The 14,566-nt window shown below is 44.6% G+C and overlaps 1 protein-coding gene across 3 annotated transcripts in view; it reads left to right on the top strand.

Annotated features, from left to right (window-relative positions):
• Positions 1-14,126, top strand: part of bckdk (branched chain ketoacid dehydrogenase kinase) — an 80,304-nt gene extending 66,178 nt beyond the window's left edge. For 2 of the 3 annotated variants that reach the window (XM_038813746.1, XM_038813745.1), the window contains 2 exons: positions 7,292-7,447; positions 12,044-14,126. In XM_038813746.1, coding sequence (XP_038669674.1) covers positions 7,292-7,447; positions 12,044-12,188 — 301 coding nt within the window. In that variant the 3' untranslated portion in view covers positions 12,189-14,126. The remainder of the gene's footprint in view (positions 1-7,291; positions 7,448-12,043) is intronic. The other variant, XM_038813748.1, reaches the window with a different exon arrangement.
• Positions 14,127-14,566: the final 440 nt, after the last annotated feature.

Below are 14,566 nucleotides of genomic sequence, written 5' to 3'. Positions count from 1 at the left end.
CTTATCCAGGCAAGTGGAGAGTATTCCATCACACTCCTGACTTGTACCTTTGTAGGTGGTGGGCAGGCTTTGGGGAGTCGGGAGATGAGTTACTTGCTGCATGATTCCTAGACTCCGATCTACTCTTGTAGCCACAGTATTCATCTGGCTAGCCCAGTTTAGTTTCTGGTCAGTGGTAGCCCCCATGGTAGTGATGGTAATGCCAATAAATGGCAAATGACGATGGTTTGATTCGCTCTTATTGGAGGTGGTCATTGCCCGCCACTTGTGTGGCGTGAATGTTACTTGCCCCTTGTCAGCCCAAGCCTGGGCATCGTCCAGGTCTTCCTGCATTTGCACGTGGACTGCTTCAGTGTGTGAGGAGTCATGAATGGTGCTGAATATTGTGCAGTTATCAGCGAACATCCCTGGCTTCGTGATGGAAAGAAGGTCTTTGATGAAGCAGCTGAAGATGGTTGGGCCTTGGACACTACCCTGAGAAACTGCTGCAGTGATGTCCCAGAATTGAGATGACTGACCTCCAACCACCACAACTATCTTCCTTTGTGCTATATGACTCCAACCAGTGGAGAGTTTCCCCCCTAATTCCCATTGACCAGTTTTGCTGGGGATCTGGAATCACATGAAGGCCAGACCGGGTAATGATGGCAGATTTCTTTCCCTAAAGGGCATTAGTGCAATAGATGTTTTTTTTCTGACAATCGATGATCGTTTTTAGGGCAGCACAGTAGCACAAGTGCATAGCACTGTGGCTTCACAGCACCAGGGTCCCAGGTTCGATTCTGTGCGGAGTTTGCACGTTTTCCCCGTGTCTGTGTGGGTTTCCTCTGGGTGCTCTGGTTTCCTCCCACAGTCCAAAGACGTGCAGGTTAGGTGGATTGGCCATGATACATTGCCCTTAGTGACCAAAAAAATGTTAGGCGGGGTTATTGGGTTACGGGGATAGGGTGGAAGTGAGGGCTTAAATGGGTCGGTGCAGACTCGATGGGCCGAATGGCCTCCTTCTGCACTGTACGTTCTATTTCTTGGTCACCGTTACCGAGACCAGCTTTTTACATAGAATTTACAGTGCAGAAGGAGGCCATTCGGCACATCGGGTCTGCACCAGCTCTTGGAAAGAGCACCCTACCCAAGGTTAACACCTCCACCTTATCCCCATAACCCAGTAACCCCACCCAACACTAAGGGCAGTTTAGCCTGGCCAATCCACCTAACCTGCACATCTTTGGACTGTGGGAGGAAACCGGAGCACCCGGAGGAAACCCACGCACACACGGAGAGGATGTGCAGACTCCGCACAGACAGTGACCCAAGCCGGAATCGAACCTGGGACCCTGGAGCTGTGAAGCGATTATGCTAACCACCATGCTACCGTGCTGCCCCTTTATATGTGATCTATGAATTGAATTACATGTTACCAGAGTGGGAATTGTCCTTGAATCATTAGCCTGGGTTTTTGCATTACTAGCCCGGTGACATTATCACTACCACTACCTCCCCCACCCCCACCAACATGTGACCTGAACATGGCAGAGGCAAACTTCAGATTAGCTTTCAGGACTGCACATAGTTGATTTTGGACAGGGATATCTGCAGAGGGGATGGAAGGGTCTGGCCTATTTCTGCTCTGACTGTGATGTCACCCAAGTTTGTCCAGGGATCATGTTGCAATAATAATGTGACAAAGATTCAAACAGGAGAAAGTTGCAATAGAACCTAAATATTTCAATAGCAAGAACAATATTGAGCTGTCTTCTTTTTCCCTTCACCTCGTGTTCATTCCTGTTTACTGGATCTTTTGTCCAATTAATTTTCTCTTCAGCTAGTACATTTGGGTGTAATTGTAAGCCGCACTGAACTAAATGAATGTCAGATGAGTTGTCTGGCTGTCTGCCATGTATCAAAATTAAAAGGCCAAGGACTGCCAGCAGGGTTCTGGGAAATGGATCAAACCAGTTTGCTGAACTGACTGGATTAGCTGGGCAGACCACGCAGAAATCTGAAACCCCTCACATGGCACAAGAGGAGCAAACATTTGCTTCTTTCCTACTCGCGGACCAAAATGAAAAATGACGCCGCCTGTAGTGAATGCTCAAACAGGACCGTGCAGAAGAGAGTTCATGGATGGTGCGTTGAAATCATCCGTTGGAAGTAATCCATTGTGTGCAGTTTACTCCCTACATTGGTAGACTTGGTTGGCTGGACAGCTGGTTTGTAATGCAGAGTGAGCCCAACAGCGTGGGTTCAATTCCTATCCCAGCCGAGGTTGTTAATGAACCTTCTCAACCTTGCCCCTCGCCCGAGGTATGGCGACCCTCCGGTTAAATCACCACCTGTCAACTCTCCTCATCAATGGGGAAAGCAGCCTATGGTCACCTGGGATTATAGAGACTTTATTCACCGTTGTTATGTCAGAAAATGTGATAATTAGTAGCTGCACTAAACTCTCACAAACACCAACGAGACAATTAGCCAGCTAACCCATTAATTGAGGGATATATATTGGCTAGGGCAATTTTTATTAATTCAAGAGATGTGGGTGTCGCTGGCTAGGCCAACATTTATTGCCCATCCTTAATTGCCCTTGAGAAGGTATGGTGAGTTGCCTTCTTGAGCCACTGTAGCCCCTGTGGGTGTAGGTACATCCACAGTGCTGTTGGAAGGGAGTTCCAGAAAATGACTCCACTACTCTCATTTGTGTAGTGCCTTTCGATCATTTAGTTTAACATCTCCGAAAAGACCGGGCCTCTGACCGGGTCAGCATTCCCTCTGTATTGCACTGGAGGTCACCTTGCAGTGTGCTTTTACATATTATAAAAATGATTTTACTTAAGTTATGAAAGGCCTTCTATAAAAATAGATGGGAATGTACATTGGTGGTCGTTTTCATTCAGTGTACAATACGGAAAGGTTTGTCTTTTCCTTCCCTTGAGTTTTCCTGTATCCAGTCTGCCGCCATCTGACTTGGCGTGCGGTCCCTGGGTTTGCCCCCTACTCCCACGTTGTACATTTGATGTCTCTCCAACCCTTTCTCCTCTTCCCCCCCCCCCCCCCTCCACTCCCCCCGGGTTGCGCGTTCCTATGGTTCCGCCTAGTGTTTTATTTCTCTCTTTTTTTCTTTCTAACTTCCCGTTTCCCTGTCTATTCATTGTTGCTAGCCTCGAATAGGTTCTAGAACAGGCCAATGAACTGCCCCCCCCCCCCCCCCCCCCCCCCCCCATGCATTTAGGAAGCCTTCCTCCAACCATTGGACAGCATATTTAATCTTCTCCAGTTGGAGAAATTCTGAAAGGTCAGCGAGCCAGTCCGCAGTGTAGATGGTGCTGCTGATTGCCAGCCGAGCAGGATTCTTTGGTGTGCGATTAGGGAAGTGAAAGCTAGGGCATCTGCCTCTTCCCCATGTGTAGCTCTGGCTGCTCCGATACTGATGCTTCACAGCGCCAAGGTCTCCGGTTCAATTCTCGGCTCGGGTCTCTTTCTGTGCGGAGGCTGCACGTTCTCCCCGTGTCTCCGTGGGTTTCCTCCGGTGCTCTGGTTTCCTCCCACAAGTCCCGAAAGATGTACTGTTAGATAATTTAGACACTCTGAATTCTCCGACCCTATACCCGAACAAGTGATGGAATGTGGCGACTAGGGGCTTTTCACAGTAACTTCAGTGCAGTGTTAATGTAAGCCTACTTGTGACAATATAAAAGATTTTTATTATTATTTTTGCTTTTGTGCAAATCCTACTCATCTACACAAGGGATTTCCTTCTCTTGAGATTTGTCCTCTCGTGTTGAAGCAGGTCTGAGAGGTGAACATGCTCAATTTATTTTGGAATGAGAATAAATTTACTTTGAAAATTGCTTTCACTGAGAGAACACCTCCTTCACTAAATTTGTTGAAATGGGTGAACACACTGGATCGTTATGGTAACCACAAAGTCAGATTGACGAGGAGATCAGATCCTGGTCAGGGTGCTGTCTCAGCAGGTTTACAGCTCACAGTTAGCAGCCAGTAAGGCAGTGAGCTGCAGTAAGTGGTAGGTAAAGTCTGCACAGATTGCACTGGAGGGTGTGCAGAGGCATGTTGCCTGGGATGAAACATTAAAGTTATGAAGAGAGGTTGGATAGGCTTAAGTTGTTTTTGTTGGAGCAGAGAAGACTGAGGGGGTGACCTGATCGAGTGTACAAGATCATGAGGGGTGTGGCACAGTGGATAGGGAGCTGCTGTTTCCCTTAGTTGAAGGGTCGGTTATGAGGGGACACAAGTTCAAGGTGAGGAACGGGAGGCCCGGGGGGATTTGAGGATAAACCTTTTTACCCAGAGGGTGGTGAAGGTCTGGAACGCGCTGCCTGGGAGGGTGTAGAGGCGGGTTGCTCAGTCTTTTTAAAAAGTACCTGAATGAGCACTTGGCACGTCTTAATATTCAAGGATCTGGGCCAAGTGCTGGCAAATGGGATTAGGATTGGCAGATCAAATGCCTTTCATGCGGCGGTACAGACTCGATGGGCCGAAGGGCCTTTTCAGCACTGCAGTTTGCTGTGTTACTGAAGTAGCCAGTGGCAGCTGGTCTGTCAGAACATAGGTACATAACATTACCATCACTGATAGGAGGCAGGCATTAAAAGTGGCAAATATACAAGGTCATTTAGCAGAATGAGAGGTACAAAGTGCAGTGTCAGAGTCAAAAGCAAACATTGATTCTGCGGGAGCCCAGCACGTCAGTAAGATCTGAGCAGATTGTGTTTGTGATTTTTCAAGTTAATGATTAATAATAAAAAGCACATTGGATTTCTGCAGCTGCTGTACAATACAATATGAACACGACATCTCAAAACACTTTTGCAAAACCATACCTGATTGAATTATGATTTTCTAAAGGTCTGATAATAATGGATACAGTATTAGTATTATCCCCAGAGAACATCGTATAAATGTAAGCTGTCATTGTAAAGAGCCATAAGGGAGTCCCCATATTGCACCTCCTGTCGAACACTACAGCACAAAAGTATTTGTTTGTGGGATACAAACACGGCAGATTTTATCACCATCCCTGGCTGCACTGAAGTGAGGATGATTGGCCTTCTCGAACTAATGTGAGGGAGTTGGGTGGGGAATTCTAGGATATGGATTGAAGGAATATGCCCCAGAGTGGATCCTAGATGACTTGGAGGGGTACTTGGAGCCTTTGGCCATTCTTAGTAGTGCAGGTTGAAGAGGGAAAGTACTGAAATGAACTTGGGAAAATGATGCAGTTCATCCTGTACATGGTAGGTACTGCATCCACAGTGCACTGGTAGTGGAGAAGAGTAGATATTGAGGCCCGTGGCAGGAGTACCGATCAAATAAAAAAACGTTCTGTCAGATAGCGTGGAGTTTGTTGACTGTTCTTACAGCTGTACCCATCCAGATGACTGGCAAGTATTTCATTGTATTCTCTGTAGGTAGTGTTTTGTTATTGGACAAGAGGAATGGTTGGGCTGCGCATTGCCGTGGCTTTCTCAAGGTGTTAATCTGACAGATTCAGTTTAAACCTCTGGTCAGTCAGGAGCCCTTCACGGTGCCCCAGACATGGAAATGTTGGAAGTTAGCACTAGATGACGGAGCATTCTTTTATTCTTGATCATTACCCCCGCAGTCACACGGTGTGCCTGTTACCTGGCTCCTGGCAGCTCAAAGCCGGCCTTGCTCGAGTCTGTCTGGCATGAGCCGAGTTGCGAATGTGCTAACCACTGTCGGATTCCCGCTGAATAGACCCACCTCTGGAGGGAAGGTCATTGATGAAACAGCTGAACATGGTTAAGCCAAGTGCACTTTCCTGAGGAACTTTGGTAGGAATGCTTGTATAACCTGGCCTGTAACAAACACCACCATCTTCCTGTGTCTTCACTGGAGGGTTTTCAATCAAAAGTTTATTTGTTTAAAATCTATGTATCCTGAACAAGGGCTGAATTGATGCAAATTTTACAATCAGTCATTTTTCAGCATAAAATACAAAAAATTATACAACAGAGTGAAATAGCGTATTGATCATGAGACTGGGGTCCTTACACTGTCTGAATTCAAAGGCTAAGATATGGTGTTGGATTATTCTTAAATCTTTATCATTTTGCATCGTAATTCCATAGGTTGTTTTGAGTTCCATCACTGGTAGCACTTATTAGGGTTTCTCTTTGACCCCAGTTGACTTCATTTATACTTGTGCTTGTGATGTGCTGCCTTGTTGTTGAGGACAGACAATCCCTTCTATAACAACGTTATCTGGTGCCCTAGATTCTGGTAGAACCCAGCTTAGTGTCAGTGAGCAGATTGGCACTATTGATGACTCCTTCCATCCCTTTTATTGATAGTTGGAGTAAGGTTGATTCTGGGTGGTAATTGACTTGTTTAATATGGATTGCCCCACATGCACCATGTCTTCCATTTCCCAACTCTGTTCCCACTGGAGTTTAGAAGAGCGAGAGGTGATGCGATTGAACTAAATAAAATCCTGAATAGTCTTGGCTAGGTGGATGTGGAAAGGATGTGTCGTCTCGAGGGTGAGTCCAGAACTAGGGGGCACTGTTTTTAAATTAGGGGGTCACCCTTTTAGGACAGAGACGAGGAGACTATTTTGTTGTGCGACTTTGGAACTCTGTCTCAGAAGGGGGTGGAAGCGGGATCATTAAATATTTCTTTAAAGTAGAGGTAGATAGATTCTCGTCAGGTAATGGAATCAAAGGTTATTGGGAGTAGATGGGAATGTGGAACTTGAAACACAAACCGACCACCCATGATCTTATTGAATGGTGGAGCAGGCTCAAGGGGCAGAATGGCCTGCTTCTCCTATTTCCTATGTTGTTATGGATATAGTGTATTCTTTAAGATGGTTGAAATTCTAGATTATCTGAATATGTCTCACATTCCATCTCCCTTAACCAGAATGTATTACTTTTGCAGCAAAAGATATTGGTTTTACAGACCCTTAGCTTTTATATTTAAATAATCACTTGGATCTGAACTACCAAAACTGGTCATACAAGTGATTGATAACAATCCTGAACTTTTAATCAATCATGCCTGAAATTATTGATCAACGGAGTTTACCTTTTCACATTGATTTTGGTGATTAAAATCCCCAGCTCTGGCCAAACCTTTCCCCCCTCGGGATGGTCCTCGTTGAGGAAATGGGCTGGAATGAAATATTATCAGGATTGGCATTTCCTCGAACGTGCTTTGCAGGGCACAGGCGGACAGCTGGCTGAGGAGTGAGGATGCTGAGGCAGTAGATTGTAATGCAGGTCGTGGTCTGTCATTTTTACTGTAGGGTCTCGGACCGCGGAGGGGGAATTCCTCACGGTATCGTTGACAAAGTGACAGACTACCACTTCACCACAGCCGAGGAGAGCTCGCAGGATGACAGAATGAACACCTTTTATGGCCACATGGTCAACAGTGGCCCACAGTCGGGACCGATGCATGGGTAAGGAATGAAAGGGACAATAATGGGAGCCTGGGCCAGAAAAACCTTCCAACGTTCTGCAGTGGTAACCCTAGCCAGTTTTCGAGGTCCTACTTGTAATTCAATAAAGAATTGAAGGTCAAATTACACTGACAGAGATGTGGCTTACAGTAAGTACAGATGGAGGCTATTCAGCCCCTCGAACCTGTTCTGATCTATATCATTATATTTTCTTTATAATCACACATGGGATATCAGTGTCGCGGGCTGGGCCAGAATTTATTCCCCATCTCTAATTTGCCACTCGGAGGGCATTTAAGAGTCAACCACATCGCTGTGACCCTGGATTAAGTCAACAGATTTCCTTCCGTGAAGGACATTAATGAACCAGATGGGTTTTTACAACAATCGACAATAGCTTCATGGTTTTCATTTGACTTTTGAACCCTGGTCGCTGGAGGATTACCCTGAGTTTCTGAATTCCTCATCCAGTGACAATGCCACTGCACTACTCTCTCCCCTTACTCCCTTTGCCCATCTTGGTTCCATGTACCTTAACACCCAGAATCGAGCTGCAGCATTTTAGTTTGTCAGTTGCTGAATATAAGATTTATCTGAATTTGTGTCAGCCAACGTTAAGCTCTTCAGTGTAATTTCCTGAACCCTTTTGGCTCTAATTTCAATAATCTGGGTAACACAAACCCCTCTCTGCTGCCACAATCTGGTTCACCATAAAGCTCAGGTTCACCATGAAGATCGGGTTCATGGGGTTGGATTTACCTGATGATTCTCGTCAATTTATCTGCCATTTTTCTGGGCTTGCCACACACCCTCCACCAAATCTAGAGTGGCCGATTGGGAGTATCCCCACTTAGAGTTATATTGGTCAGCCCTGATTGTATTGTCCAATAGATGTTCACTTATCCCTATCGTATACAAGCTTTACAATTTCTATCACTCCTACTCCATCTTTAGTTTCTCCATGTTCACATTCATATTCAAATGATCCCCTGTGGATCAAGATCATTCACTCCAAATCACATTGAAATAAAACTCCTCGGAAATTGTTTTCAAATCATTTGATTTGATTGCAGGAGACTGCAAGGAGTTGCCAACTATCACATCTTGGGCTCAAAACGTAATAAAGTTAAGCTCAATATGTCCAAAATGTATGAATATGCAATTCAATTTGAAGGGACCATCCCAGTCCGTACCCAGGTCCCTTGTCTATCTCAGCAATGTCTATTTTTGTTTTGTTTATTTAAAATAAATTTTAGATTACCCAATTCATTTTTTCCAATTAAGGGTCAATTTAGCGTGGCCAATCCACCTACCCTGCACATCTTTGGGTTGTGGGGGTGAAACCCACGCAAACACTGGGAGAATGTGCAAACTCCACACGGACAGTGACCCAGAGCCGGGATCGAACCTGGGATCTCGGCGCCGTGAGGCTGCAGAGCTAACCACTGTGACAGCGTGCTGCCCTGTCATTGTCTATTTTTAATACTTGATGTGACAAATGCACTCAAATTTTGATCCCATTGTTTTTTGTTGAGTTAACTAGCCACTGACCATTTACCCCAGCCGGGGAATATTGGGTCAGGTGGCGGAACCTGCCAGAATTCCTGTGCCTGATTGCAATCTCTTGACCTCTTACTTGCTACCTTGCCGTTGGGTGAGAACAAGATCCCAGTTTGTTGCAATGTCCCATCAACTGACTGCTGAACAGCTGAACTGTGCAAAGGGAAGAGTGATTCCCATCCTTGGCACCATGACCCAGTAACAAACACTGCTCCCCAGGAGGTATGGGAAAGGCAAAGAACTGGAGAAGTCATTTTACGATTGATAGTCTGAGCAAAACAGGAGTGGTTCTGACAGAGCGATGGAACTTCCAATTCTGTCTCGTCACCAAAACCATATTTTTTTAAATAACTTCTGTTTCAGAAGGATGTTGCGGGAATAGTAAAAACATCTGTCAACAGTGAATCATCCGAATTCCTTCACCTTAAATGTACGGCAATAATTGGAAATCGGAAGGGCAGCACGGTGGCGCAGTGGGTTAGCACTGCTGCCTCACGGCGCCGAGGTCACAGGTTCGATCCCGGCACATTCTCCCTGTGTTTGCGTGGGTTTCACCCCCACAACCCAAAGATGTGCAAGCGTGGTGGATTGGCCACGCTAAATTGCCCCTTAATTGGAAAAAATGAATTTTTACTCTAAATTTATAATTTAAAAAAATAATTGGAAATCGGTCTTGCAGGTCATTGAATTCTCCAATGATTTGAATTAAGTAATTGAAACAGCCAAGAGAGAATCTAGACACTCTTAACTCTTATGTAATCGGTACAGCCGAGTCAAAGGTCCTGGGGGTGGGGATAGCGGGCGGATGGGGGGGGTCACTGATCCTCTGGGCTTATTCCCTCTGCAACCTGTAGCCCAAATTCCAATTGAGGTGTGAGAAACCATCTGGGTAAGATTTTTGAAAAGTGTCTCGGGGTGCGGAGGGGTTTAGGGATGTTCCTTAGTTTTTCCAGGAACTTTGCCCAAGAGGGCACTTGCTCAACCCAGTGCTCCATTGAGGGAGATTCCTATCAAAGGTCCTCAAGGGAGCGCAGCGCGGTGGTGCAGTGGGTTAGCCCTGCTGCCTCACGGCGCCGAGGTCCCAGGTTCGATCCCAGCTCTGGGTCACTGTCCGTGTGGAGTTTGCACATTCTCCCCGTGTTTTCGTGGGTTTCGTCCCCACATCCCAAAGATGTGCAGGCTAGGTCGATTGGCCGTGCTAAATTGCCCCTTAATTGGAAAAAATGAATCTACTATTCTAAATTTATATTTAAAAAAAGTTCCTCGAGGGAATTCTCCATTTGGGGGCATTGGAGAAAACTCTTCCAACCCTGGCCTTTCCTGACTCGTGGTGTCTTTTATTCTTTCATGGGATGTAAGTGCCTCTGGCAAGGCCAGCGTTTGGTTACCTGTTCCTCATTGCCTTTGAGAAGCCTCTCTCTGTCAAAACTGCAGGGTGCCACAGCAGCACTGTTGGCACCGCCAAGTGACCCCAACAGTGGAAGTGACCCCATAGCTGTCGAGGCAGCATTTAGTACGGTGATGCCAATGTGTGCCGTGCGGCAGGGACAGTACATTATGTTGGGCATGGTGCCGGTGTGCAGTGACAGTGCATGTGGTGTATGGTGTTGGGATACACGTTTTTGCACACAACGTACTCTGCTATGTTTTTACTTTATTTCTGTACAGTACAGGGAATGCAAGATTGTCAATTATTCGGATGAGACATTGAACCAAGGCCCAGTCTGCCTCCGAGGTGGATGCCGAAGATCTCATAGCATGATTTGGAGAAGAGCAAGAGAGTTTTCCCCAGTGTCCTAACCAATGCTTCAAACCAGGGTCACTAAAAATTGGCATCGCTACAAACAGATTATCAGATTGCTGTATGTGGGATCTTGCTGTGCACAAATTGGCTGTTGAGTTTCCTACATTACAAAGACACATAAACTTTGAAAGTACTTCATTGGCTGGGTCTTACAGTTGTGTAAAAGCACTAAATGAGAGAGGTTATATCGATCAGGAATGACAACTTCTCTCCCTCTGAAAAAGAGAAGATAAATGGGTGACCTGATTGAGATCTTTGAGATTATGAAAGAATTTGATAAATTAGACAAAGAAGTAGTTTCTACTTGAGGAGGATGAAACTAGAAGCCATAAATATAAGATGATCACTAATAAATCCAATAGGGAATTCTTAATAAATTTTCAGTTAGAATGCAGAATGTGGCTAAAATAAATTGTTTGGATGCATTTTAGGGGAAATTCTAGATAAGTAAATGAGGGGGAGAGGATTGGAAAGATGGAGTGAGGTGAAGAAGGGGTTGGAGGAGGCTCACCTGGTGCCTGTTTCTGTGTTGTGAAATCTGTGTATTTTTGGAATTAATGAGGCCGGCTCCATCAGTGCACAGTACGGTAGCATGGTGGTTAGCACAGTTGTTTCACAGCTATGGGCTCCCCGGTTTGATTCCCGGCTTAGGTCACTGTCTGTGCGGAGTCTGCACTTTCTCCCCGTGTTTCATGGGTTTCCTCCAGGTGCTCCGGTTTCCTCCCACAGTCCAAATATGTGCAGGTGAGGTGGATTGGCCACGATAAATTGCCCGTAGTGTCCAAATAGGTTAGGTGGGGTTACAGGGATAGGGTGCAGACTCGGGCCGAATGGCCTCCTTCTGCTCTGTAAATTCTAAGATTCTATTATTCTAAGTACTGAGATAACCACACTTAGATGCATTTTCGACCAATTTTGTTGCCATTAGCCCCTGAGGTTTCCAGATTAGCCGTTAACACAAAACAGACTGATGTCAGTTGGCAAATGTACAATGATCGTTTTAGTCAGCAAATAAGTCGATATTGAAACGTGGTTAAATGGAGATTACTGGAAAAGTGAGATTGTGGAATAATCCGAGTTTCTATTCTGATATATTCAGAATGAACAATGGAGAAACACTGTGAACTGATGGGCAGGGTCACTTCATGGAATCATTTGGTTAATGCATTGTCCCTGATGGATTCTCTGACCAGGCTGCAGTAATAAAGCTGTCCTTTCTGTTGTTTGCTCAGGTTTGGCTTTGGCCTGCCCACCTCCCGTGCTTACGCCGAATACCTGGGGGGATCACTCTCCATTCAGTCTATGCAAGGCATCGGAACAGATGTGTATCTTCGTCTCAAGCATATCGATGGGAAAGAAGAAAGCTTCCGCATCTAAGCCAGTTCAGCTTAATCTTCTGAGGTGGCGATTATTAATGAGTGGTTATGTAGCACTATCCCTGAGATCCAAATGCAACTAGACATAAACTCCAATCATTCTGCTTTTGGAAGTAAAATAAAAAACCCTGGGAGAAGGGCCCCTCTTAGCAACGCTTGCAAATTGGAGAGTGGAGTGAAGGACCTCTGATTGATGTTGGAAAGAAGGGACTGCCTGGGAAAAAAAAACTTAACAATTAAGTTGTTCAGGTGGGCTTGAATGGATTTTGAATAAGGGGACTTTCATTGGCTGAACTGATGTTAAAGATGGCAGCCGGGTCAGCTGCCTCACAGCGACCAGCCACTTGGTCAGCAGTGCCCTCTGCTGGTTTGAGTCTGCTTTTTCTTTCCAGCAAGTGGCAAATGGTTGATCGTGGAAGACTTGAGGGGAAACGAATGGAAATCCCAACCCACCTACACAAACGAGAACAATTTTTAACTCTTGGAATGTAGAGAAACATTTATTTACTACAAGTTTAATACAAGCATAGTACAATAATTTCAGAATTTTAATCTTTTATAAGAATGGATGATAACTATTTCTGTATTTGACAATCAGAGGCTGCCCATTTTCCTACTGAAACCGCAGTTTGTTCTGCATTCCAGGTATTTGAATATTAATCCTCATCCTGTGTGTATCGTGAGAGGAACAATGGTTTTCATTCCAGATAATACTAAAAAGAGATTCTGTTTAAATACCATTCATTTAATTTTTTTGGAATTGAAATTGCAGTATTTTTTCAATGTTGGTGCTACCCATTTCACCTGAAGCTCCTGCACACAGATCAGAATTATAGAGTCTCTAGCCATCTATTGTGTAGGCCCTGGAGGAATTACCTGCTCAATAGAAATAGCCGATTTGGAATGGGAATCTAAAGCAACCTGTTCATGCAATCATTACCACAGCACCACAGTGACCCAAATGCTATTCCAGACTCATGATGTGTAGATTCACCTTTCTGGACCACGTAAACTGCTGCGCCCATTTACACAGAGACCACCTGACATTTGCCAGCTTGCAGTGTCACCTTTGTGGCTTAATGTTGAGTCAGCTCTTGATAGTACATCGAGACACAGTTCGAGCACTTCCTGAGGTTTCAATTCCCATCCTCCAACAAGCCGCCTGACCCCCGTCGACGCATGACATTGAGTACTCCATGACAGGGTAGGTCTTTATAACTGCTGGATTGGGAGCTTAAAAGCCATTGGAAGCAGTGAAACCCCTGGGGTACAGCTGCAAAGGCAATTGCCGTGTTGTGGAATTACCCTTGCAGTAGGCAAGGCTCTAAAGACAGGCTATGGCCAGTCTTCGCTTTCCTCGAGTGAAAGACGCGAACCCTTAATACAAGGAACACACTGTTTAAAAAGTTCATTCCTTCTAGCACGAAGATAAGGGTGGCTAAATTGAACAGAATTGATTTTTTTTTGTGTGAATAACACGATTCCCATCTTTTAACTAATAAAGAAAACACATCTGATATCTAAAGATGTTCATTTTTCTGAATAGCTTAAATCATTGAGACTGACTTTGGAACACGTCATGAGTTTTAACAAAAAATTATAGAAATGATCCCTAGAAGTTTAAAAAAATATAATGAATTCCTGATTAAATGCAATTCAAAATAATTGAAGTTTTATGTTCAGAAACAAATAAACGGAGAACTTGGGACTTTCGCCCTCTTCACATGAAGTGATGTTTTAATAACTTGCTCGTTTGCAAATTTAAATGAGTCTCCTGATTGGTCCAGAATTTCCTGGTGTGATGATAGAAGGTGATTTTTTAATTTTGTTGTTGAAGACTGCTAGTTATTACAGAGTTATTAGTGTACAGAAAATGCCTGTGTATTTATGGTATTGAATATAGTGAATAATTATCAATAAATTGTCACAAGAAGGAAAGTTGAGTCTGGTGCTATTAAAATGTAAATTATGTCCTTGATAATTGTACTTTTATCCAGCCTCTAGATTTAATTACCTGCTATCTGGAAATATCTCAAAAATTGAGAGGCCGCTCATGAAGCTTATTGAGAAATTTAAATAAAGGTAAATAAGAGCAAAAACTTTCAAAGCATTCAAACATATAAACAGCAACAGTAAAACAAGAGGAAAAAGTTTACGGTTGTATTGTTTCTGTCTCCTGCCCAGTATTTTACAGGCATCCCTGGCAAGGCTGGCATTTCATAGAATCATAGCATTCCAGCAGTGCTGAAGGAGGCCATTTGGTCCATTGAGTCTGCATGAACCCTCTGAAAGAGCACCCTGACCTTTGCACAACCCCCTCCCCCCCGCCCACCAATAACCTTTGGGCACTAAGAGGCAATTCAGCATAGCTAATCCACC

This window comes from Scyliorhinus canicula, chromosome 12 (genome assembly GCF_902713615.1).
Source record: "Scyliorhinus canicula chromosome 12, sScyCan1.1, whole genome shotgun sequence".
Classification (NCBI taxonomy): domain Eukaryota; kingdom Metazoa; phylum Chordata; class Chondrichthyes; order Carcharhiniformes; family Scyliorhinidae; genus Scyliorhinus; species Scyliorhinus canicula.
The sequence above is the reverse complement of the archived record's forward strand: the minus strand, read 5'-3'. Positions and strand labels throughout refer to the sequence as shown.